Source organism: Triplophysa dalaica, chromosome 21, assembly GCF_015846415.1.
Source record: "Triplophysa dalaica isolate WHDGS20190420 chromosome 21, ASM1584641v1, whole genome shotgun sequence".
In the NCBI taxonomy this organism is placed as follows: Eukaryota; Metazoa; Chordata; class Actinopteri; order Cypriniformes; family Nemacheilidae; genus Triplophysa; species Triplophysa dalaica.
The window spans coordinates 12,914,471-12,938,897 of NC_079562.1; the positions used below are offsets into that span (position 1 = coordinate 12,914,471).

A 24,427-nucleotide genomic window follows, 5' to 3' on the forward strand; every position below is an offset into this window, starting at 1 on the left:
CAATAAGTTTTATTTGAAATAGTTTTCTACACTGTTCTGCATTGTTTTCACTCTCATTGCTACACTGTCGATTGCTATCTTAAGCACGATCACTTTCCTTAGCAATACACCTTAATATAAATTTAGCCATTCAGTATTACTGTACAGCATGTTTAACTGCATCTGCAGTCTGGATAAAAACTACTTTTTTCCTATGCCTATATTTTTAAAACTACTGTATACTTGACTGAGTGCTTAATGGACTTCTATAACAGTGCAACCCAAGTATAATGCACAACAAATAACATAATCAAGTTTTAAAAGCTTAATCGCCTGTGACCCTTTCTCTGTCTCTCCACCTGGGCTACATCTTGGCTAGCTGCTTCTGCCACCAAATAAAATGACACAATTGGTGGTGCACGGCGTCTGAACAAATCATTAGGATCAAAAGCAATTGTACTAACTGGTGCGCCCAGCTTACTTGCGTATGCATTTGGGTGGTCTTAGTCAAATCATTGCACAAACTGACTTAGATTTGAGAGGGTGTGGTTGCACGAGGCGTTCTAGGCTGGGTGAGCATTAAGATAGAATGCATCTTTTGTTCAGACACTTCAATTTAAGCAATTTAACGTGTCTAAAAAAGGCAAGGGAAACTTATCACGTGCCAAAGACACAGAAAAACATGTGTTCGTACCATATGACCCCTTTAATGGTAGGACTAAACACTGGTTGCATAGGCTAAAATAAACCAATGTTGTAACAAACGTATCATAAAAGTTAAAATTGTTAAATAAAACATAAAAAAGGTAAAACTGTGAAAAAATGCCATAATATACTTCAGACAAATCTAACTGTCTCGTTTTTTTGTCATGTATGTATGAGTAGCTGTTTTATTTGACAAAAAAACTAAAAATCACTCTGAGTCTGTTAAATGCTCTTATTGACATGTGTTTGCGTGGTTGTGTGTGTGCGTCTGTGTGAATGATTCCTGGATAAATAAATGTTGAATAAATTAAGTAATACATAAGACACAGACAGACATCAGTGGTTATATACATTACAGTATATGTGTATTCTGTATTAATTGTTCGGTCGAAATTATTGTTAGGGACAATTTAGTTTTCCCTAAATATTCCCTACCCAAATCGACTCCCTTGATGTAACAGAAAGGCCCTGAGCAACCCAGATTAGACCATATGAAAGACTTAAAAATCATCTTACTATTGCACTACCAGTTTAGGATACGTTTAACAAACACAAAAAAGTTTTGGAGACTATCAAACAAATGCACTGTTCAATGAATGATAATGCATATAAAAATGTATATATAATCAATATATTTCTAGGATGAGATGAGAAATTTTGCACAGCCATACAAAGAACGTAAATATTGAGGACAGAAGCATGTAGTAAGGTCAGATGAAGACTTCTAGAGGACAGAAAAAGAAAATGCTACTCCACGCAATACTTTTAGGGTACACGGGGTGTGGTTGTGGTTTTTAGAATCAGCGGGATTGTAAACAATGTAGAGTAGGGGTTACAGAGACTGACACACCCTTGACACATAGTAGAAGTGTAGTAACTTGTAGTCCGCTTGCTTCATACAACTGACGTGGTCATTTTCTGATCGAATTAATGTTACTCTGACAATTAGTTTTCTCCCCATGATACATGGGAAGTTGACAGAATTCAACTCAAGCTAGAAAGGTTTATTAATCCCCACAATTGGGGAAACATATTTGCCACCTTACACACAAATGCAATACATATAGACAATGCATGAAACAAAACAATAATTTAAAATAATTATCAGACTTCAGCGAACCACAGTTTTAGTACTACACTGAGGTATCCACCAGTATCTCACTGAATAAAATTGTTAAATTCTGTATGCAATGGATGACCTTCATTGGACAGAATCATTTTTAGTTTTTCCTTTGTCATTTTATCGACAGTGACGTCCAGTTAATCTAAACTAAACCAAATCACTGAGCCAGCCTTCTAAATCCTTCTATTTATCCCATTTTTATCATACAGTATAAATATTTGTAAGGCTGAACTTTGACATTCAGCCAAAGACTGAACTTCTGACCTTCAGTAGGAGTGAACTTCTGACCTTCAGTAAGAGTGAACTTCTGACCTTCAGTAAGAGTGAACTTCTGACCATTCGTCAGCCAAATCTTTATTTACATTTATTCATTAAGCAAACGCTTTTATCTAAAGCGACTTACAAGTTGGGTCAACAATGGAAGCAATTGGGTCAAACATTAGGACAACTAAAAGCATAAGAGCAATATTTATTCCAATATCTATTATAAACTCGTTGGTCTTCTCCAGTATTTTAATTCAGAGAGTATGAATTTATAATTTTTAATAGAAAGACCTTTGTGCTAGACTTGACTCTATGGATTTTTCCATTTGTCAGTATTTAGGAAACGAAATACTTCTCTCTAGTGGTTAGCGGTAGCAATTACATTAGTACATTAGCACATTGTGTACTTAGAAAGAGCATTTATAGCTGATAGATTTAGAGGTTGTTTGTTTCTTAATTTTCTTCACATTTATAGGTTACAATTCATCAGAATGAATTCTGTAAATTAATATAGACCAAAGATTTATTTGCATTAATTTAATAAATTGATAAGTACAGCTTTAACATAACATTGAATTCTAAACTTCAAATATATTTTAAATCAATGTATGTTATTCAACTAATTTTAAAAGTTAATTAATTCATTTAACTTTAAAATTATACACATGTAGGCTAATAGAAAGAAAGTAAGAAAGAAAGACAGATGGAAAGAAAGAAAGAAAGACAAAAAGAAAGAAAGAAAGAAAGAAAGAAAGAAAAGAAAGAAAAGAAAGAAAGAAAGAAAGAAAGAAAGAAAAAGAAAGAAAGAAAACGTGAAGCAATTGAGTTTAGATAATGCATGAATCCCAGCATTCCAGACTTGTTGGATCAAATTGTCCTGAGTTTAACATTCTTTGCTGAATGAATGAAGCCAAAACACAATGAAAGTTTAGGGGGTGAGGCAAAGGATGTGGCTTGATGTAGGACTGGACTTTAAAGACTCCGGCTCCTCCCACCACCAATGAAATCTTCCCCTTTAACTTCATACTCCCCCGAACACACATTACACACACAAACAGACAACGGGCCTACCAGACAAAACCAGGATGTGACATCATTCACAGAAAGGGAAGCCACATAACTTTTCTACTTGTTGTTTTGATCCATTTTCGTACAGTAATTGTAACCGATGAGTGGGAATCAGAGAAAAAGTTTTTACAGGATAGTTTGGATTGACACTCTGCCCTCTTGGAGAAAAGAGGAATTCTTTTCAGATTTCCCACAAATCCTTCTACATTCCATGTGTCTTCAGTGGGACTAGAGCCAGGTACAGCAGGGAAAGAAATGTTTATTTTCCTCTCTAATCCCTTTCTTTACTCTTATTTGCTTTCATTTACAATATTTTAAGACTATCTGCTCTCATTTATGTCGCTTTCACATGGCACATTTTGAGCAGCAACGTTAGATCTCATGTGACGTGGGTGCTTGAAGAATGCGTGATCAGACATGCCAGTGTTTGACGTGACTGGAGGGGGTGGAATAAAACCTCCTCTGTCTAATATATCCATTCATCTTTTGAAGATTAAAGCAAACCTTCACCGCTCTATTTGGTTTAAGAACAGGATGCTATATTGTGTTGATTGTAATATTTGTACTTTTAACAGTTCTAAAAGAAAAGAGAGATGAAGCGAAGAAACAATGTGAGGCAATATTCCAATTTGAATCATCAAAAATAAAGCAAAAAGAGGATGGACTCAAAATCAGATAAACTGCCAAGAGTTAAATAAAGACAGATTTGACTGCAAAACTAAAGAGAAAAATGATCTCCTTCTAGTTATTTGGAACAGACGCAGGAAAATGGGGATGTATATAACAAGATATTATTCTTTAAAGGCCAACATAAATGCATTGAAAGTGCAGAGGAAAAGAATATGAATAGTTTGGGCAAGTATCCATTTTATTCAGTCAGTAGCTTAGAAACACTCAGATTCATTGATAATATTATTAAACAAATCTTAATCCCACATGGTACTAATAGGCGTTTAATGGATATTTCATTTACTCTCATTTTCTATCTTTAATGTTGGTCATTGTAGGTTAGACCTCCCTACCCATTGACATTTTCTGTCTGCAATAGAAAATGCCAAATCCATTTATGTTTTTAATTGCACATAAACCTGACATAATGATCCTCATGATGTTCTCTAAATGGATACCGAGATCCTTTCATTAGTAGGTGAATAAAGCGTTTAATTAAGAAACTGTCAAGTTTATGAACATAAAATGTTCATGAAAATGCATTTCTGAGACATTAAAGTGATAGTTCAATCAAAAATAAAAATCTGTCATAATTTACTCACCTTCTTGTAATTTCAAACCTGTATGACTGTCTCTCGTCTTCAGAACACAAAATAGGATATTTTAAAGAATGTTGTTAAGTGGCCCCCATTCACTTGTATTGGTGTTGTGTCCCTACATTAGAAGTGAATGGGGGCCAGTGCGGTTCGGTTACCAACTTTCTTTAACATCTTCTTTTGTGTTCTGCGGATGAAAGAATGTCATAAAGGTCTGAAATGACAAGAGGGGGAGTAAATGATGACAGAATTTTTATTTTATTTGCTCACATAGTAATTTTCTTGGTCTAGTCCCAATGTTGACATTTTGTAAATCTCTCCCATCTGTCTAATCTGACAATTTTTTTTAGAGTCACATTGGTTTATTATCACTGCTAAACTTAAATTACATTTGGTTTCTTTTTTTGGAGGGGGGATAGGATGAGTGGCCCTACGTCTCATATCAACAACGCAATGTTCTGTATAGGACCACATTTTGTGCTGATCAGGCATTTCCAAGATTACTTTAGCCATTTAGAAGTCCTGATCTAAGGCATACCATTATTCTTTTTGCTCTGCAGAAACTTCCCCATTTGATGAAACCCAAGGAATCAGTGTAAACAATCCTGACTGGTGGCCCACCTCTCAATCAGCCTCCTCAGATCACCAATGGATTTTTGCCTGGGACAGGTCTTCAGCAAAGATAAGACATTTCGGCCTCGGAAGCGTTTCGAACCTGGAACACAGCGCTTTGAGCTGTATAAAAGAGCCCAAGCTTCGTTGAAATCAGGCCTGGACCTTAGGAAAGTTGTACAGCTGCCAGAAGGGGAGAGCATTAACGATTGGATAGCGGTGCATGTGGTGGATTTCTTTAATCGTATCAATCTCATCTATGGGACGGTCAGTGAGTTCTGCAATGAGAAGACATGCCCCATCATGTCCGGTGGGCCACGTTATGAATACAGGTGGCAGGATGGGGATCAGTACAAGAAGCCCACCAAGCTGCCTGCTCTTATATACATGAACCTTCTCATGAACTGGATCGAATCACTTATCAACAACGAAGACATCTTTCCTACACGAGTAGGTGTGTTGAGGGTGAAATCCAAAATGTTTCCACAGACAGGTTCACCAGTTGGATTGGGTTGATAATACTGCTCTTTAAGCTAACAAGAAAGGCTGTTTGTAAACCCTTTTCGCTCCATAATCAGACATATTTCCCAATAGGATATTAATAAAAAACGAATTAGAATCATGCTTTTTTGTTGACTGTATGGTAAAATGTACGGTGGCTGCTCGGTTTCACAGTGCTGCAACGGAAGAAAACACATGCAAATAGAAAAAACACCAGAAAATTCAGAAAGCATCTTTATTGGTTTGGCGACACATGCTTAACATACTAAACAAACACAGAAACGCACTGTAAATTCCCGCAGCACAAACAAATACAGACATGCATTGCAAGTCTCACAGACGACAACGGAAGTGTTTTTCAGGGGACTCAAAAACTGATGCACCTGGCTGGGACACGCTTCATTTCGTAGTGTCCATAATAAACAATTTTAGTAAAAGTTTAATGTTGTGCTTACGTTATGATAGCTTAGTCCAAAGGGTTATGTTAAGGATGTTAAAACAAACAAACAAAAACCTACAATTAACGTAATGGACACAAAAGTATAGAACCCAATATAAATTCTAAGTTTTTGACTAAAGGATGTAAGCTTCTCATCTGGTGTCTTTGGTAAAATGATGCCCATTCCAGCCAGGTGCATCGGTTTTATACTCAAACACTTCTGTTGTCGCCTATGACACTTGCAGCACGTTTCTGTGTTTATTTATGTTACGAGAATTTGTAGGGCATATGTTTTGCCAAACAAATAAAGATGCTTTTTGAATTTGCTGGTGTTCTTCTATTTGCATATGTTTTCTTCTGACGCCTAGCGGTCAATATAAAAATCCATGTCAAAAAGTATCAGAAAACAGAAATATAAAACATTATGTACAATGGAGTGCAATGTCATGAAAGACTACAAATACAATTTATTTTGTTCAGTGATTCGCACCAAAGCCTAACATTTTAATATGCTGTGATAAAAGGGTGACACTAGTGTTCTTTTATTCGTAGGAGTCCCCTTTCCTAAAAACTTCCAACAGGTCTGCAAGAAGATCCTGAGCAGATTGTTTCGGGTGTTTGTACATGTCTACATTCATCACTTTGACATCATCTGCAATATGGGGGCGGAAGCTCACATAAACACCTGCTACAAACACTATTATTTCTTTATCTCTGAGTTCACCCTCATCGACCAGTCAGAGTTGAGGCCTTTGGTGAGATAGATGTGTTTTAATTACAGCTATTAGAGGGGCATATGTCAATGGGGGGGAGGTAATCCAGGATGAGTGGCAAATCATTGACTCTCAATTTGTGCAAGAAAATAATAAAAAAATTAAATAGATAAAGACAGTGTGCATCAAATGTATATTATCCGATAATCAGTTTTATTCAATATATTTTACAAATGTACTATGCTGTTTTTTTAATGATGTTCTATTAACCCTTTTCTATCTTTACAGAAAGAAATGACAGAAAAGATCTGCCACTGAAAGAATGTGGAGAATGGATGTGCCCTGGCACAAAACTAAAAAATGAGCCAGTAAACAAATTATTTCAAACATTCAGGTCAAAACTACAATGTACTGTTTTTAAATTCTGATCGAAGATCAAAGATTTTTTGTATAATTCTGTGTTGTATTATATTTTGGATCTTAAATAGTTTCAAATCTTGCAATTTGTGCAAGAATAGTTTATCAGTGTTAACTATGAGTGAAAAAACAAAAAGTAGTTACATCAAATGTTGGCTTGAGTAATATTTTAGAAGACTTCATAATGTGACTTTGAAGATATTTGTCCTTCAGGTAACTTTTCTTGAAATGGCATGTTCTGAACTAATAATAGTGGAACAGTGTACATTCCTGACTCTGTACAGGGACAGACGCCATCTCTTACCTTTATATAACCAGAGCATGCATGTACATAAACCATTATGCCTGTGACTGATGATGAACAGTACTGATCAGTACTTTTCGAATTTCAGATCTAGTTTTAAAAATGTGCTGTTTTTATTGCATGTTAACCAGTTTCAAATACATTTTTCTTTTTGACATCTTTTGACTTCTTTTCCTCAAGAAATTACATGATTACATTTTGAATGGGACCTTGGAAAACCACATCTGTGACTGATTGATTTTTATTATGCTTATTAAGTCCATAACATTAAATAGGTTAATACAATGCAATATGCATTAAAGGGATAGTTCACCCAAAAATTTAAATTCTGTCTTTATCTTGTTCCAAATCTGTATACATTTCTTTGTTCTGATGAACAAAGAGAAAGAAAATTAACAGAATGCTTAAAACTCAATAGTTCTTGGACACCGTTGATTAACATAAAACTACTACTGTTCTGATGAACGCAATAGAAGATATTTTGGAGAATGTAAGACAGCAAACAGTTCTGGGGCACTTTTGACTGCCTTTTAATTTTTTTCCTACAGTTGTTATCAAGGGGGTCCAAGAACTGTTTAGTTACAAGCATTTGTCCAAATATCTTCTCTGTGCACAACCAAACAAAGACATTTATACAGGTTTTGGAACAAATAGGCTAAAATACACTACAAGACTTTTGCTCAGATTTTCAGTCTGGACTTGTTGCAGAAAGTCTGTGCCATCCTGCAGATTTAATCAGTTATTCTATCCATCTGAAACTTTTTTTTAAAGTCTGCAAGTGTATGATTTGTATTATAGCCATGAATAATTCATGACAGAAATATCCCATTTGGGTGAACTGTCCCTTTAATTACAGCATCTGAAGCATGTGCATTAGCTGACGGAAATTTATCTAACCAATTTAGTGTAGAATAAAAAAATTATAAAGCTGCATTATAACCAAAAAATGGGAATTTATGCTGTAGGTTAGAATTACAACGTAAAAAAAAAAAAATGGTTATTAAAAGAACTGCAAATATAAAGCAAAACGTGGGAACACAATTCACGTCACTGCAGGCCTTGGGGAAGAATTTTCATAAAAGGCACTGGCTGGTGGTAGCAACAACATTAAAAGACAAATGAATTACACGAGTTTAAACATAACATGACATTAAACCAATGGCAAGTCTTGCATTATTGAACTGAAACCAAACCAGTTGCATCACTCTGTGTGAAAAACTGTGAAAAATTGTTTAATAACCAGTGAACAGAAATCTTATGTTAATTTATTCCTTTCTATTATGTTTACAAACGCATTGTTATACATACTATTGAAATGCATTAATTGTACTATTTTCAATATAAATATTTATAATAAAGTAAAACGAAACATTACTTTAAAGCACGGAATATAAAACCTAACGTTACTGCGGAAATGAATATTAATTACGTTCTTCATACGTTCATACGTAAACCAAACGTGTACTTCATTATTCATGAGTAGAGCCTTCTCCGTAGTAGGATTGGTGCAGCTCCCAGTGGTGTGCATCAGTAGAAGGGCAGTTGGCGCGTTTCGTATGGCTCTGTTGTGTTTCAGTGTTGTTCTCCAGCCCTCACTGCTCCTGTGGATGATGGCCATTCGGCTTCAATTTCCAGGTTTGATGTTTCTTTTAATATACGTGGCTTCACTGGCTTGGATGTATAACGTTATCATGGTACATATGTGCCCAAGCAGCGCTCGCTGGTGTTTGCATCTGTGTGATATGTTAAAGTGTCTTTACAGGTCACTTAATACGCGTCAGAGGTTTTTGAAACGCTCAGTGGCTTTTTGGTCGCAAACTAACGCTTCTGTGAGCTTTGTTAATTAATAGTCACTTGGAGGTGTGTACTTCTCACAACATTGTAGCTATTAGGTTAGCAGCACTGTTTCATTTCTGCCGGCGTTAAGAGGGAAATGTAGCTTTTGGACACTTGTCTTATTTCTTTAATCAGTTCATGTGTGTCGTCCGTTTCCTTTTGTGTTTTTTTTTATTATGGTGTTCCGCCTATTGCAGCAAATCGTATTTATCGGCGTAACTTACTGTTAAATCCTAGCCGATATTTTAGATGTCACGTCAGTCTTGTCCTCTATTATCTAATTCGCTTTTTGATGTAAACCGAACTGTAACGTTCATTATGTGATACAGAAGTCTGTAACATCCCGGTTTGAACTTGCGGGATTTCCCCTGAAAATGACATCAGGTTGACCGACGTGTCATAAAAGCGGGAGTATAACGTAAGGCGGAAACGAGATCATTAATAAATATTATGAACATGATTTCACCTAAACAAGCTCGAAAACCGGTTGTTATATCTTGAGTAACGTTACGCTGAGTTGACGTTGATAGATGATACCTCACGTCACGAGCTCTTCTTCTTGAGGCGCTGTCGCTCAAACAGTCTCGAGCTGTTTCGGGAATAATCGTGTCAGTGCTCATGTCAGGTACTAAAATGCATCACAAAAGTACGCATGTTCACTCTGTTGTATTTATAAGTGTTACACTGTGTATAAATAAGTAAACAAAGTTGTCAGGTGCAGTCTGTGTTTTGTGTCGGAAGTTTTGAAACGCTTAACATGAAAGCATTGGTCAGTGTGTGAGATCGGATTATTACACAACACAGCATGTGTCGCACACATGTGAACTTCCTCTTTCGCTGTAGTTCGCGTTTAAAGTCACAGAATATGTCATGAATATACTAATGAAGCTGTTGTAGACATTCTTTTGTTAAGATATAGCTAGTGTGTGTATAGGGTAATGCTCAGCTAAACACTACTTTCAGTAATTGCTCAACATCAGCTGTGTTTATCTGCAACGCCTCTTTCCACAAATCATGTATATGGCCACTACAACACTGCTCATTTTATTTTATGTGTAGGAAAAAGAGGTCATATGGCGCGAATACGTGTTTTTCTGTGTCTTTGGTGTATTATAAGTTGCACATGCATGTGTTAGACACGTAAAATTGCGAATATTAAAGTGTCAGAACAAAAGATGCATTCGTTCTAAAAGCAAATGCTCACCCAGACTTGCCTGAAACGCCTCGTGTAACCACACCCCCACAAATCTACGTCAGTTTGTGGTATGATTGGACCAGAGCCATTGAGAAAGAGAGTCGCGTCTTCTTCGTTGACTCCAATGGATTTTTCACAGTTTCAATAGTTCCCGGAAGTTACCAGTAAATCATTTAAAGAGAAAACATAACTTCCTGGAACTATCGGAAGGCTCCATGAATCACGTGACACTCCAGCGTTTCGGACTTCCGTTGGCAGAACTCTCTCTCAATGGCTCTGGAATGGACTAAGACCGCCCAAATGAATGAGCAAGAAAGGCTTTGTTCACACTTGACTTCATTTTTTAAGCTGCCAGCGTTTGTTTTACATTATAATCTTATGGAGTAAACCGTGTTTTCCAAACAGTCACGAACGCTTTTTAAAAAAGTTCAACTTTTCTGAAGAAAACGCCCTACGTCAAGCATTTTTTCTGACAGAGAAAGCGAGTAGCGAGGCCTGTCGTTTCCATAACAACATGCGAGGAAGGTGATTGGTCGAGCAGGATCCTTCTCTAAAAAATTAAAAGGCGGCCGAAGCACTGCTTCGAACATATTTTTGTTTATTAATTAAAGTTTATTTTTCATCTTTAATTAACTTTGGATTGCATTTCTAGTGAGAAATTAGTACTGTAGATTTAAAATATGTGGTTGGTTTAACAAAGACGGTCTCTCTTTATAATTCAAATAGACTTCTGTCACATCTAAAACAAACTATAATATTCGTTTTAGCCGTGTCATATGACCCCTTTAATTATCTTTTCTCTGCTCACCATATCTCAGATAACTATTGGCAATCTTTCATCAGGTCAGGTGGAGAGCTGTGGTCTGCTTTCTTATGCCCCCTTCACTGCTTCCCAAACCCCTGCAGGTACATCTGCTCAGTGCTAATGTTTCAAATACAAAAAAAACTGTTGCATAAATAGCCAATATGTGAACAGTTTTAGTAAATTTAACCTACCAATACCTTAAAGTGGCTGTCAATTTATATTAAGAGAAATGTTGAAAAAGACTATCCTTTAATAAATATGGGAACATATTTAAGGTTCTGTTACCATTTGTGTTTTTAATGTTTGGGTTAGGAATGGAGAACAGTCAACCGGTGAACATCACAGATCCTGTTACACGCGGAAGAAGAAGCGCAGAACTCGGACCGCCGACAGTTTCACTGGCAAATTTTGTGGTACAGAATCAAAACAGTTCATCACAAAAGATTTATAACAAAAAATAATCGTTACAATATGTTTTTGGTCTTTGTTATCTTTCAGGATTACTACTCTCGCTTTATTCCCAGCATTATGTAGGCTGTAAATGAAAGTTAGGGTAGTCTTTTGAAAGCAAATGTGTTTTGAAAACCAATTTTCGATTGCACTGTTTGGTACAGTGTTAATAAACTCTTCTTTGTGTGTTTGCTGTAGATCTGTACAGGCTGACTGATGAACTGCTGGGTCAGGGGGCTTATGCTAAAGTCCAGGGATGTGTGAGTTTACAGAATGGAAATGAATATGCTGTGAAGGTGAGATGTCAACATTGTTAAACTTGGTCACTGCTTCCACAAAAGTAACAAACCTTTTTCTCAAATGTTATTCAAGCACCATATCAGGTCTTCGTAAAACAGACTAATTGAATGACCTCGCATGTTTTTTTTCACAGATAATCGAGAAGAACGCAGGTCACAGTCGCAGCCGAGTTTTTAGAGAGGTGGAGACACTCTACCAGTGCCAAGGAAATAAGTATGTTTTACTTCCTCAGTAGTCAATATATTTAAAGGGATAGTGCACCTAAAAATGAAAATTCTTTCATCATTTACTCAACCAAACATTAACATTAACCAAACAGATCTCTTCCTGCATTCACTGCCATAGGGAAAATAAATACCATCTATCGTAGTCAATGGGGGATGAGATCTGTTTGGTTACTGACATTTTTCCAAATATCTTCCTTTCTGTTAAGCAGAACAAAGACATTTATACAGGTGAGGGCGAGTAGATGATGACAGATTTTTGGGTGAACTATCCCTTCAATAAAAACATGATTTTATTTTTTAATAGTTATGTGCATACAAAGTGTAAATTATCAAGTGCATTTGCCAATTCAACTGTATCTGTTGTGTTTCTGCAGGAATGTTCTGGAACTCATTCAGTTTTTTGAAGATGACAACCGTTTTTATCTGGTTTTTGAGAAGTTGTGTGGAGGTAAGCAGAGTCATAAAAACTCTCACTTATACATTATCAATTTTAGTAAATCTGTCATTCTTCTGTCCTCTCAGGTACTATTTTAACGCACATCCAGAGTCGAAAATACTTTGATGAGAGAGAAGCTAGTCATGTTGTCAGGGATATAGCAAACGCTCTTGACTTTTTACACAACAAAGGTAAATACTACAGCTTTACTCCTCTGACCATTGAACAGAGTATGTTTGTTTGTTGAAATTCACCTTGCTCTCCGTCCGTAGGAATCGCTCATAGGGACCTCAAACCTGAAAACATCCTGTGCGAATATACTGATAAGGTAATCCATCTTGTTTGTTTTTGATAACATGTATGTGAGAACAAGACTTTCACATCTGCTCTTTTGGAATTGTGAAATGTGATGCGTGACCTTACGTTCAGGTGTCTCCTGTGAAGATCTGCGATTTTGACCTCGGCAGTGGAGTCAAGTTGAACAGTGCTTGTACCCCAATAACCACCCCTGAGCTCACCACACCGGTAAACACAACCTTAAATTTGCTCTCACGGAATTGAACTAAGTAGCATTTTAGAGTAGGAAACCATTTAGTAAGTGGTGTGTTCTGCTGTAGTGTGGCTCGGCAGAGTACATGGCTCCCGAGGTGGTTGAGGTCTTCATGGATGAGGCTTCGTTCTATGATAAGCGCTGTGACCTGTGGAGCCTCGGGGTCATTCTCTACATTCTCCTTAGCGGGAGCCCCCCCTTCACGGGCCACTGCGGCACCAACTGCGGTTGGGAACGAGGAGAGACATGCCGTGCCTGTCAGGTAAGACGCGCTAGCTTGCAACAAGGTGATCTGCAAAGAATTCACTTTATCCCCCTTGGGACTTAAACGTTTTCTGTTCTACTCTTCAGAACAACTTGTTTGAGAGAATTCAAGATGGAAAGTACGAATGTGGGGATGGAGTTTGGACAAAGATCTCAGACGATGCCAAAGATTTGATTTCACGGCTGCTAGTGCGAGATGCCACTTTACGCCTGAGTGCCGCTCAGGTCCTGAAGCACCCCTGGGTGCAAGGGGTGAGTTTTTTGCTCTATAGTTATTCATGACTTAATATTAACAATGTATTCATTTCATTAAAGAAATATTGAAATTTAAGATGAAAATTGTATTATGTTGTTTTATTTTTTTAACGGAACTCAGACATTTGAAATATAATGAAAGTGAATGGGGACTGGAGTCGTCGTCCTTCAAAATGAGCAAAAAATGTCAAAACAAGTTTACTGTGTCCAACTCTGTGCTATTTTGTTTTCAGAATGGACCTGAAAGAGTTCTTTCAACACCTCGTGTTCTCCAAAGGTATTTGAATTAGATGGATAGATTCACTTGACTTTGTGTCTATGCTGTGTTTCTAACCATGTCCTTTGCTTAACCTGCAGAAACTGGAGCACTAAAGACCTCACGCAGTTCGCGGCAGAAGCCATCGCATTCAACCGGCAACTATCTCAGCAAGAAGAGGAGCAAGAAGACTTTGGGACCGTTGTCTGCTCCATGCGACTTTCACCACCGTCTAACTCTAGATTAGCACGTCGCCGAGCACAATCTCAGGCACTACGCACCAATACTTAACAAATGCTCGGGTCACAGGTGATTGAATGATACATGCACTCTCATTTATGATGCGTTACAATGCTTCACATATGTATAAGATCTCTCCTGGGCAGCGTAGCCTCTATGTAGCCAGACAACACACTAATTTGAAAATTAGTAACAACACACTAATTTATAGACAACACGGGTGCTGACTAGGAGCCAACTAACTAAATATGCACACCAAAAAGAATTAGTTTTGCATTAAGTGTGCTGCAGGGTTATGTTTGTCATCAATATCCTGCTTCCAGAGTTTTTGATATGTGTTTTAAACGTTGATACTTAAATATTTATTACAACATACAGTATTTATGGCTGGATTTGTTTCTCAGCTACATATAAAAAGGTACTTGGATGTGAGGGAATTTATAGACTTTAATTTTGATGTTATTACATCAGCGATGTTTTAAATGTGCATTTCCATTTTTGTAGTTATTTTTAAATATTTTAAAACACACTTAAAATGTATCTTTCAATTACTGTAAAACACTGGACCTCTTGGCTTTACCTCATTGTTATTGTTGAGTTGGAGTCTATGTGAGCTATGCTTTCCAAAAGCAACATACTTAGAAAGATGCTGTATTTAGCTTTATTAAGTTTCTGATCAAATATTACATGCATTAGTTATTGTCAATATTACACAGGAATTATTTTTGTCTTTTAGAAAAGTTAATTTTTTCATGTATATTTCAGTATAATAGTATATGCTTTTCTTTTATAAACTGTTCTATTTTATTTAGAGTGACACAAAATATTTTATTTTAAATGTGCAGAGTTTTTCTAGGAATAAGGACAATAGTAGCTAAGTTATTATTTTTAGTTTTTTATTCGCTGGAAATTGTGCCATAGTTGGGGGCAGGGCCTCTAATGTGCTTTCCAACTGCAAAAGTAACAGCAGCTAAATGAGCCTATGTTTGCCTTTTGTATTATACAATTTTAAAACGTTATATCTTCTTCATCTTTTCTCAAAATGCTATTTGGTCAGCATTTTGTGCATGCATTTGGCTGTCTATATTAAGTCTATATGTTTTTGACGATGTGTTGGAAAACATTTCATATACTGTAGGTGACACTGGGCGCTTCCTCATCTTTATGTCTATGCAGTACTCAATGCTTGTATGATTTTACAGATGAGTTTGTTCAGGAATGATATCAATGGAATCGCCGTCTAAACCCCTCAAAACTTTGGGATTTAGGACAAAGCAGTGTTTATTTCATTGTTCCGGTTTTGAAAAAAATAAAGCAGTTTGCACTGAAACATGGAGACAATGTCTTTATTAATAACACCAAAATTATGTTTAGATATGTTTACAACTGCAATCAGGTTACTTTGAATTTGATCTCATATTTATGCGTTTGGGAGTTGTACTTTTCTGCAAGTGACAATCATTTTTTATTAAAGATGTATATTTTATTAGCTTGTGTATTACCTGGGAATCAAACCCATGACCTTGGTGTTGAATTAGTGTTGTGCTTTACACTTTTATTATGTTAGCGTTTTGTTCTTATACATACTGGTCAATCTATATTCTTCAATTATGTTCAACCATAAACAGTGTATTACCCTGTTCTTCTGAGTTACTACAGCCACATCATTTCCATGGCAACAAGGTCTAAGGTCTAAATTAAGGTCTATCCAATCTAAAGAACACATCTTTACACTCAAAATAAAACCATTAAAGATAAAGATGTCCAGAGAGCTCAGAAGAGTGGATCTTTAAACCGTTCCTCAAGGCTGCTTTGAAAGCTTTATATGAATGTACTATTGTCATCCCTCATTGGCAGTGCACAGCAGGCAGATAGGGCTCTTGTCCTTGGATTAAACATATTGCGACAGTTACTGTATGCTTTCCTCTTGTTTTCAGTTCATACTGAATTTTAAATATCAAATGTTTGAGTTGTTCCTGATATTGTAATGCTTTAGATAGATCTGAAAGGTTAATATAAAAGAGGATAACACACCCACAGTATGTAGTCATCTCTGATTGAAGTACTGTACAGTGTGTGGAGTTTGAACTCGAGAGCGCCCCGTGCGGTAATGAAGCGAATTGTTTTACATTAAAAGAATATCGTGAGCGAAGCGTTCAGATGTGGACCAGTCGCGGCATCCAAACGGGCAGTGACATGATGCGCTCGTTCAGAATCTGAAGTTGAGAAACCTTAACAATTCTCAATGACTTCATGAAGACGCATTTTGAAAGAGGACAGGATCATTCAGCTCTTTCATCTTCCGTCGAGTTTAAGGTAGGCCTACTGAATTTACTTTATACCTTTTACGTTTTTGTATATTTATTATCCATTAATAACAATAAGACGCAGTGCAATGTGTATAGTCGGTGTTGACTTTCGATGTTTTGTGTTTTTTAACAGGCCCATAGGCAACAATTATCCTATAGCCTAGTTTTCACCATTTAATGTCAGTTATTCATATTAGTTCATGGTACATTACAATGTCAACAATATAAACTTTTCATGTTAAAAATGTATTCGAAATTAACATGAAATAAGATGAATAAATGCTGTAGAAATATTGTTCACTGTTAGTTCATGTTAACTAATGCATTGACTACAAATACAACCTTATTGTGAGGTGTCACCATATTTTTACCATGTTATATAGACAGATAAATTGACATATTATTATTAATAAAGTTTTTATCATACTAATTTATAGGTTTTATGTAATGCCATAGGTGCATTTAAGGCTTTTTGGCTATAGAAGAAAATTTTACATTTCTTGAGAAAACAACCTGTTTCATCAATTCCAACCTGATCTCTCGGGAATTTGTAACTATTTTACAAATAGTGCCTGTTTATAAGATTTTATAGGATTGTTAGAAAAAAGCACAAATTAAGCCTCAGTAAAGTATGTGTTTTTTCATCTTAGCCTTTTAAAACAGTTCTGATGGTGTTTAGATATGATCCACTTTTATCATCTATGTAATTTTAATAATTTAGTTGTTCCTTATAGATTCAGCAAAGAATAATTGTTTGTGTCAATTTGAAATTTAAAAAGAGCAATGCTTAATAGAAACAGAAATGTTTATAGCAATATCCAGCATGTGCAATATAGGCCTATAGACATATCATATCATATTACAAAACATTTTTATCTGTCACACAAACACACTGAGTATTAAGTTGAGTTATTTGGTACTGTAATCAGACTCATCTGGTCTTGACAGCATTAATTGAATTGGCCCTGATGCTTCCATGACACACAAACAGGCACGAAGATATATGAGGATCGACGGATATGTGAGGATATGGAAAAAGCTGAGCGTTGGGTTAAAATAACCTATACAAATACATAATACCCAATGTTCTATTTGATATCTTTCTGTCTCTTACTCCCTCACACTCTTTCCCTCTCCCTCCCTGTGATGTGTGACAAGGTCAGTGTTATTTAAAGAGGATGATTTTCTCTGATGAAGATGCCCGTCCTGTTCTGAAAAAGGATGGTAGGAGGAGAAAGCTCCGTTCGCAGAGGGTTCCCTCCCCGGCTCTCTGTTGTGCTTGCGGTCTCTGTATCATGCTGGCAGGCATTAATATCACCCTGGTAGGCGCTCTTGCCTTTAACAAACTCCTCCCCTTCAACAATCCTCCCATCATTATCGGACCCATCCTCCTACTGGTGGCCTTTTCATTTTTTGGCACGTGTTGCTTCTATAGCCGTCGCCCCATTGCCCCAACCTCTCGTATGTCTGCGGGAGGGGAACGCTGGCCATCAATTAGGATGGGCGGAGCTGAGTTTGAGATGGAGAATAGTGAACCTACACTTCAGGATACCACAGCCATCCAACTCAGTCCAACAAACTCTCCAAGCCCCTCCTTCCACTGCAGCCCCACCCACCTTCCTGTTGCACTGCCCCGCCCACTTCAAACGCAAGACTCCTCAAAGGGAAATGCTGTGAATTTACAGAACATCGTTGATGAATCAGACTCATAGTTTGGGCCCTGCAAGGCAGCTTGAAGGAGAGCGAACGCATGTCTGATCTGGAAACAAAATAATATTTCTTGACATGCATGGGCAGACGTGCAGCAAATCAGACTGGGGGCTAATTATTTTACAGGGGCAGGAATACATTCTGTTCAGCATCATGAGCTTGCACTGCCAGTCCTGCCATTGGAGGAAGAATTTGTTGTTAAAATGAGAAAAACGTCTAATGACTAATTATCTCGGAAATGAAAGGAAGTCATTTTAAACCATTTGATCGAATAAACTCATCCTTTTGTCTGACAAAGCAAATTGAATGTGAGTTGAAGTGAGTCACTTCGAAATAGAAGATCAGGAACAATTTGTGCTTATTCAGTTCAGTTCATTTGGAAAAATGTGAGAAATTGCAAAGGAATTGGGTTTTGTACAATTGTACAGTTGTAACTTTTTTGGAAAAATGTTACATTTCATATTACATTTCTGCCATATTGATCATTTAGTGGCCATGAAAGAGTTTCTCTTACATAAAGATATTGTGTGATTTTGTAAATTGTCTGATTGTTTTTAAAGAATAAAAAGTGTAATATTGTTGTACTTATTACTTTATACAGTATAGTGTGACTTATGTAATACGCTAATATCAAGTAAATAACGTGACATAAAAGAATTTAAGAGAATTTATAAATGTTTGCATAATATGTTGTTGTACCATTCAGTATTTGTTTATCAATAAATATAACTGAGAACACACTAGACTCACTAGCATCTGTCTCAGTCACTGGAGATTTGTTTTTTCCCATTTTGATTTATTTATTGTAAACAAATAATTAGTATGTTGTAAGTGCATTGTGGGTATGTTGCTTACAGTTCACATAATGTTGTTTTCAACATATTTACCACCACATCCACTATCCTTCCTGTCTGTCTGGAGTCATTAAATAAACTCACTTGAAACATCAACAACAAAATTTGATTTGACTATCTGATTGAATAAGGGAAATAGTCAAGATTATTTAAACGTAACCCTTTGCTCACATATAGTACTGAAAACCCCATGCTGTTCAAAAACGTGACACAAATTTTTTTTTTGTGGTTTACATGTATGCATTTGGCAGACGTTTCTCCCTGGGAACAGGACCAATGACAGACAATGCTCTACCAACAGAGTTTGTTGTCAGATGGCATCAAAACATTTCAAACTCAACCTGAGCAGGTTTATGTTTTCACATAAGAAATCCTCTCTTATCATGCACACACGTACAAAGCAAAAATGTGCTGCTAGTGCTTGTAAGAGATCAGGCCTGTTTGTTCAGTTGTGCTGGAGCACCATCTGTGTACACAACACAATTACTGCTCTGGACGCTGAAACAATTGCTACACATCCTTCCTTTGCATCAGGTCCTGATTTTTATTGTACAATTAAACACATTGTCATCATAGATGCTATTATTATAGTTCACTGCCTAATCATTGCTTGTTCTACATCATTAAACAACTCTAATGACACATGCACATGGATTGAATGAAGGTCCCTGCAAACCTGTTTAGTAAACATAACATTTAGGTTCCAGGCCTGTATATAATGTGTTGAAAGATTCAATGTTTTATTTCTGTCCATTTGTAACGGCTAACTTTCATCATAGTGGGATCAATGACCTTCATTACAATAAGCAACCACAACATTGCACTCGGTATACTAATCTTGTTTTTAGACCAATGTTAGACAAACACTGAACAATAAAAATCAGCCATATATATTTAAGTGCTGATAGTGTCCTCTCTGTCACAATGCCAAATCGAGATTTTCGGTATCAGCTATACATTTATACAACAGCGGCGCCTAGTGGTTATACATATAAAGACAGGCTATGAATTGCCACTACTAATTATACGGAAATGTGAGATTTCTACTGCGTTTAATGCTCAGATCTTATGTGCTCAAAACATTTTTTATATGTACCAAGATACAAAGTAAAATTACATTACACAGTCATACCACCTGTTTTACACTTACATTTATTTTAATAATAATTAAAACGATGGAATAATCATTATTGTAATAAAAATTCACATACAAAAGTGCGGTTTTTCTATACATAGTTTAGGCAAAAACTTCCATATCATTGTTCAAGTAGCAGCTTATACTGTACACATGTCTTTTCCTTTCAATGTATCGATGCCCAGTCTGCCCTTCAACACAGACGCATGCGCAGACGTTTAGTTGCCGTGTCGCCATGTCTGTCACGCATGCGCAGTGTTGGACTTGAGCGGCAATATATAAGCTCGTGAGCCTCTGTCCCGATCCACCTTCAGCCATTTTAACAATGTTGGGAGCTGTTGGACGCTGCTGTACCGGGGCTTTGCAGGCTCTCAAGCCCGGGGTGACCCCCCTGAAGGCTCTCAAAGGAGCTCCGGCACTGTTATCTCGTAAGAATATATCATTTATTTTTTTAATGCTTCGTTTTAACGCATCTCTTATGACAGCAACGTCACCAGCGGCGCGAGACAGCTAAATGGGAGCATGCGGGCTTCAAGTGCAGGCCGCAAAGTTCTAACGTCATTTTTCATTGAATGATTTTACCGAAACGACAATCTGCTTGTTGATTCACGATACATATGAAATGTTATTATGTTATACAGCAGTTTATAAGAGCGAGATTTTCTTATTCGTGACATACCACGAATGACCTTTATGTGTCATGAAGTAGAAGCTCGCGGTGCTAACTGTGTTACAAGCTCGCGAGGTCATGGTGCAGATAAACATGTCAATGTTTTAAAATGTAAATACTTTATTAAGAATTGTGTTCATAAATCATTTCTTTATTTCTTTGAACGACATGTGCAGCAAATAGATTGCATTAAGACGTATTGACGTTGACTCTTCCTAACGTTAGAACATTTCCTGGCGTCACGTTCATTCACAAGCATGTTTTGACTAACGAAATTAAGACAAAGTAAATACAGACAATCTTTTACATTTATTAAATAAAATCTAAGTGTCATTTGATGTCATTGGTCCATGTTCCTATTTCAGGCAGGGAATATGCCGCTCCAGCCGCAGCTGCCGCCGTTGCCAGCGGACGTATCGTCGCCGTCATCGGTGCCGTCGTAGACGTCCAGTTCGACGAGGATCTGCCCCCCATTCTCAATGCCCTGGAGGTGGCCGGCCGTGACTCCAGGCTAGTCCTGGAGGTGGCTCAACATCTTGGTAATGCAAAATATTCTCAATAATAAACACAGGTGTAATAGTTTATACATAAAAAGTTTAATAGACATTCATTTTAACAAGAATCATTTTGTTTTTAGGGGAGAACACCGTCCGCACCATTGCTATGGACGGTACTGAAGGACTGGTGCGTGGTCAGAAGGTGCTTGACACTGGTGCCCCCATCAGAATCCCTGTGGGACCCGAGACGCTTGGCAGGATCATGAATGTCATTGGTGAGCCCATTGATGAGAGGGGACCAATTTCCACAAAACAGTGAGTAATGTCCTTGTGCTTTGTTGTTCTTTACAAAGTTTGTTCGATATTCATTGGCTAGTTTATCAACGGAGGCTTTTGTAGAGTTTAAGGTGCTGCAGTTGTTTATGTGGAATGTCGTGCTTCGTTCCTCAGGACTGCCCCCATCCACGCTGAGGCCCCAGCATTTGTTGAAATGAGTGTCGAGCAGGAGATTCTGGTCACGGGAATCAAGGTCGTGGACCTTCTGGCCCCCTATGCCAAGGGTGGCAAGATTGGTATGTGACTCTCCAATGCAAACTAAATAAATTTTAATGGTCCGTGAACTATCTTAAAATGTTTTCTGATTTGTTTAGGTCTCTTTGGCGGTGCTGGTGTGGGTAAGACCGTATTGATTATGGAGCTGATCAACAATGTGGCCAAGGCTCACGGTGGTTACTCCGTGTTTGCTGGGGTGGGAGAGAGAACCCGTGAGGGAAATGATCTCTACCATGAGATGATTGAGTCTGGTGTCATCAACCTGAAGGACACCACCTCAAAGGTAACTTGAGGCGTTTCTTCCTTGTGGGTTCCTTGGCCCAAAACGAAAATGAATGACTGCAAGCAATTGTCATGACCGTGTTGGTGTTACCCCCATTAGGTGGCGCTGGTGTACGGACAGATGAATGAGCCCCCAGGTGCCCGTGCCCGTGTGGCTTTGACTGGGCTGACCGTTGCTGAATATTTCCGTGACCAGGAGGGACAGGATGTGCTGCTGTTCATCGACAACATTTTCCGTTTCACTCAGGCTGGATCAGAGGTCAGGATTGTTGATGTCTGTTTTTGCAGATGTGAACCTTTGTTGCCCTTAACCTGATGTTTTTGCTTTGTTCTCTGTAGGTGTCTGCCCTGTTGGGTCGTATCCCCTCTGCTGTGGGTTATCAGCCCACACTGGCCACTGACATGGGTACCATGCAGGAGAGAATTACGACAACCAAGAAGGGTTCCATCACATCTGTGCAGGTACATCCCCTTAATCCTATTGGCTTGCAGAACACCACACTTCTTGCTTCCCTGTATGACTTGCAGTGCTGGCATGACATTGAAACTGTTTGATTTCTTTTAGGCTATCTATGTGCCTGCTGATGACTTGACTGACCCTGCTCCCGCTACCACTTTTGCTCACTTGGACGCCACCACCGTGTTGTCTCGTGCTATTGCTGAGCTGGGTATCTACCCTGCTGTGGATCCTTTGGATTCCACCTCCCGTATCATGGACCCCAACATTGTCGGACATGAGCATTATGACATAGCCCGTGGTGTGCAGAAGATTCTCCAGGTAAATTAAGAGGATTATTGGGTTCTTGAGGGTCTTCATATTTGAAGCACAAATCATAATCTTTCTTCCTATATTTCAGGACTACAAATCCCTGCAGGATATCATTGCTATTTTGGGTATGGATGAGTTGTCTGAGGAGGACAAGCTGACCGTGGCTCGTGCCCGTAAAATCCAGAGGTTCCTATCCCAGCCCTTCCAGGTTGCTGAGGTGTTCACTGGACACGTGGGCAAACTTGTGCCCCTGAAAGAGACCATCAAAGGCTTCAAGGCTATTCTTTGTGGTGAGTTTTGTTCGTACTTATTGCTCCTAGAAGCGTCGAGGTAGTCCAGGTCTGTTGACATGGTTCTATATTTTATTCATACCATGTTTTTTTTTTCTGTAGGCGAGTATGATTCACTTCCCGAGCAGGCCTTCTACATGGTGGGGCCAATTGAGGAGGTCGTCCTGAAGGCAGAGAAACTTGCTGAGGAACATTCGTAAATAAGTCACTTTTAAATGTGTTGGGGGTGGGCTGAATGGAAAGGAGGAGCACTTGGTTTGTAATGTCACATTCAAAATGCAATTGTATCTTTGTCGACGGTCATCCTGAAAGTTCTATTTAATGTTTCCAATTAATCAAGGTGGAAATAAAACTGTCTTGCCGTGAACGGTTTCTTTTACTTGTCTTGATGGTAATTTGTAATTAAATAGAAATTTCTGTATTCAATTATGGCCTTTTCAAGTAAAAAAAAATCCTTTAAGATTTTCTTTTGTAAATTGACTGCAGGTTAATTCTATACAGTTGTAAAATTAAATTTAAACTAGAACAAATTCAAGCCTAACAGGATACATTAAAAGCTGAATAGAAAATGTGAAGTACTAGCAACCCTGTTTATCAAAGCACTGTTCATCTTTAAAGGAACCAATGAAACGTATATTCAATGAGAATTCAGATAAAATGAAACATTTAATGGCCATGAAAGGAAAGAGCAGAGAGAAACCATCCTAGTTTTTAAACAAAACGGGTTTATTTTGTAATCTGTCATGAGAACAACTTTCACAAAATACTTCCTTTTAACAAACCATGATTTAGTGTTGCCTTTTTTTTACAAAACTTCACAAATGTCTTTTTCTAAGATCATTGTAGGAGAACAGTTTAAATGTTTTTTCTGTTAGTACTGGCCTGAATGGCAGAGGTATTATTCTAAAATTGTTTAGACATACAAATTTAAATATAGGGGAAAATAAAAATATAAATGAAGAGGTTTTTTTTTTAAACTTTTTATTGTGCATTCCAATTGATATCAAACTGCAGTTGGTTTGTTTTGATTTAAGCCATAACTTAAAAAATAAAGAAAACAAAACGCATGATTTTCAAACTCATCAAATTAAACAAACGTATCTAGTTTTAAATTTCCAAGTTCACTTGTTCATAGTGCAAATCAATTGAAGAGAA

General features: G+C 37.5%; 4 protein-coding genes across 4 annotated transcripts; all 4 read left to right on the top strand.

Annotated features, from left to right (window-relative positions):
* Positions 1-3,133: 3,133 nt before the first annotated feature.
* mob3c (MOB kinase activator 3C) lies at positions 3,134-7,545 on the top strand. Its single transcript, XM_056734820.1, has 4 exons — positions 3,134-3,377; positions 4,965-5,470; positions 6,509-6,711; positions 6,958-7,545. Exons 2-4 carry the CDS (start codon positions 5,053-5,055, stop codon positions 6,985-6,987), a joined length of 651 nt encoding a protein of 216 aa, XP_056590798.1. The 5' UTR covers positions 3,134-3,377; positions 4,965-5,052; the 3' UTR covers positions 6,988-7,545.
* Positions 7,546-8,997: 1,452 nt separating this feature from the next.
* Positions 8,998-15,534, top strand: mknk1 (MAPK interacting serine/threonine kinase 1). The gene is given in 14 exon segments (XM_056735456.1): positions 8,998-9,025; positions 11,240-11,327; positions 11,539-11,576; positions 11,579-11,639; positions 11,875-11,972; positions 12,110-12,189; positions 12,578-12,651; positions 12,726-12,830; positions 12,912-12,967; positions 13,069-13,164; positions 13,257-13,451; positions 13,541-13,705; positions 13,942-13,985; positions 14,066-15,534. Coding segments are annotated over 12 exon segments (1,200 nt in total). The 5' UTR covers positions 8,998-9,025; positions 11,240-11,327; positions 11,539-11,540; the 3' UTR covers positions 14,256-15,534.
* A 2,015-nt stretch (positions 15,535-17,549) lies between these two features.
* LOC130410579 (transmembrane protein 275-like) lies at positions 17,550-18,712 on the top strand. The gene has a single exon (XM_056735323.1). The coding sequence runs from the start codon at positions 17,692-17,694 to the stop codon at positions 18,223-18,225; it is 534 nt and encodes a 177-aa protein (XP_056591301.1). The 5' UTR covers positions 17,550-17,691; the 3' UTR covers positions 18,226-18,712.
* Positions 18,713-20,488: 1,776 nt separating this feature from the next.
* atp5f1b (ATP synthase F1 subunit beta) lies at positions 20,489-23,639 on the top strand. The gene is made up of 10 exons (XM_056734983.1): positions 20,489-20,640; positions 21,248-21,421; positions 21,520-21,694; positions 21,830-21,951; positions 22,030-22,214; positions 22,314-22,472; positions 22,553-22,675; positions 22,779-22,991; positions 23,071-23,272; positions 23,375-23,639. Exons 1-10 carry the CDS (start codon positions 20,538-20,540, stop codon positions 23,470-23,472), a joined length of 1,554 nt encoding a protein of 517 aa, XP_056590961.1. The 5' UTR covers positions 20,489-20,537; the 3' UTR covers positions 23,473-23,639.
* The last annotated feature ends 788 nt before the right edge of the window (positions 23,640-24,427 follow it).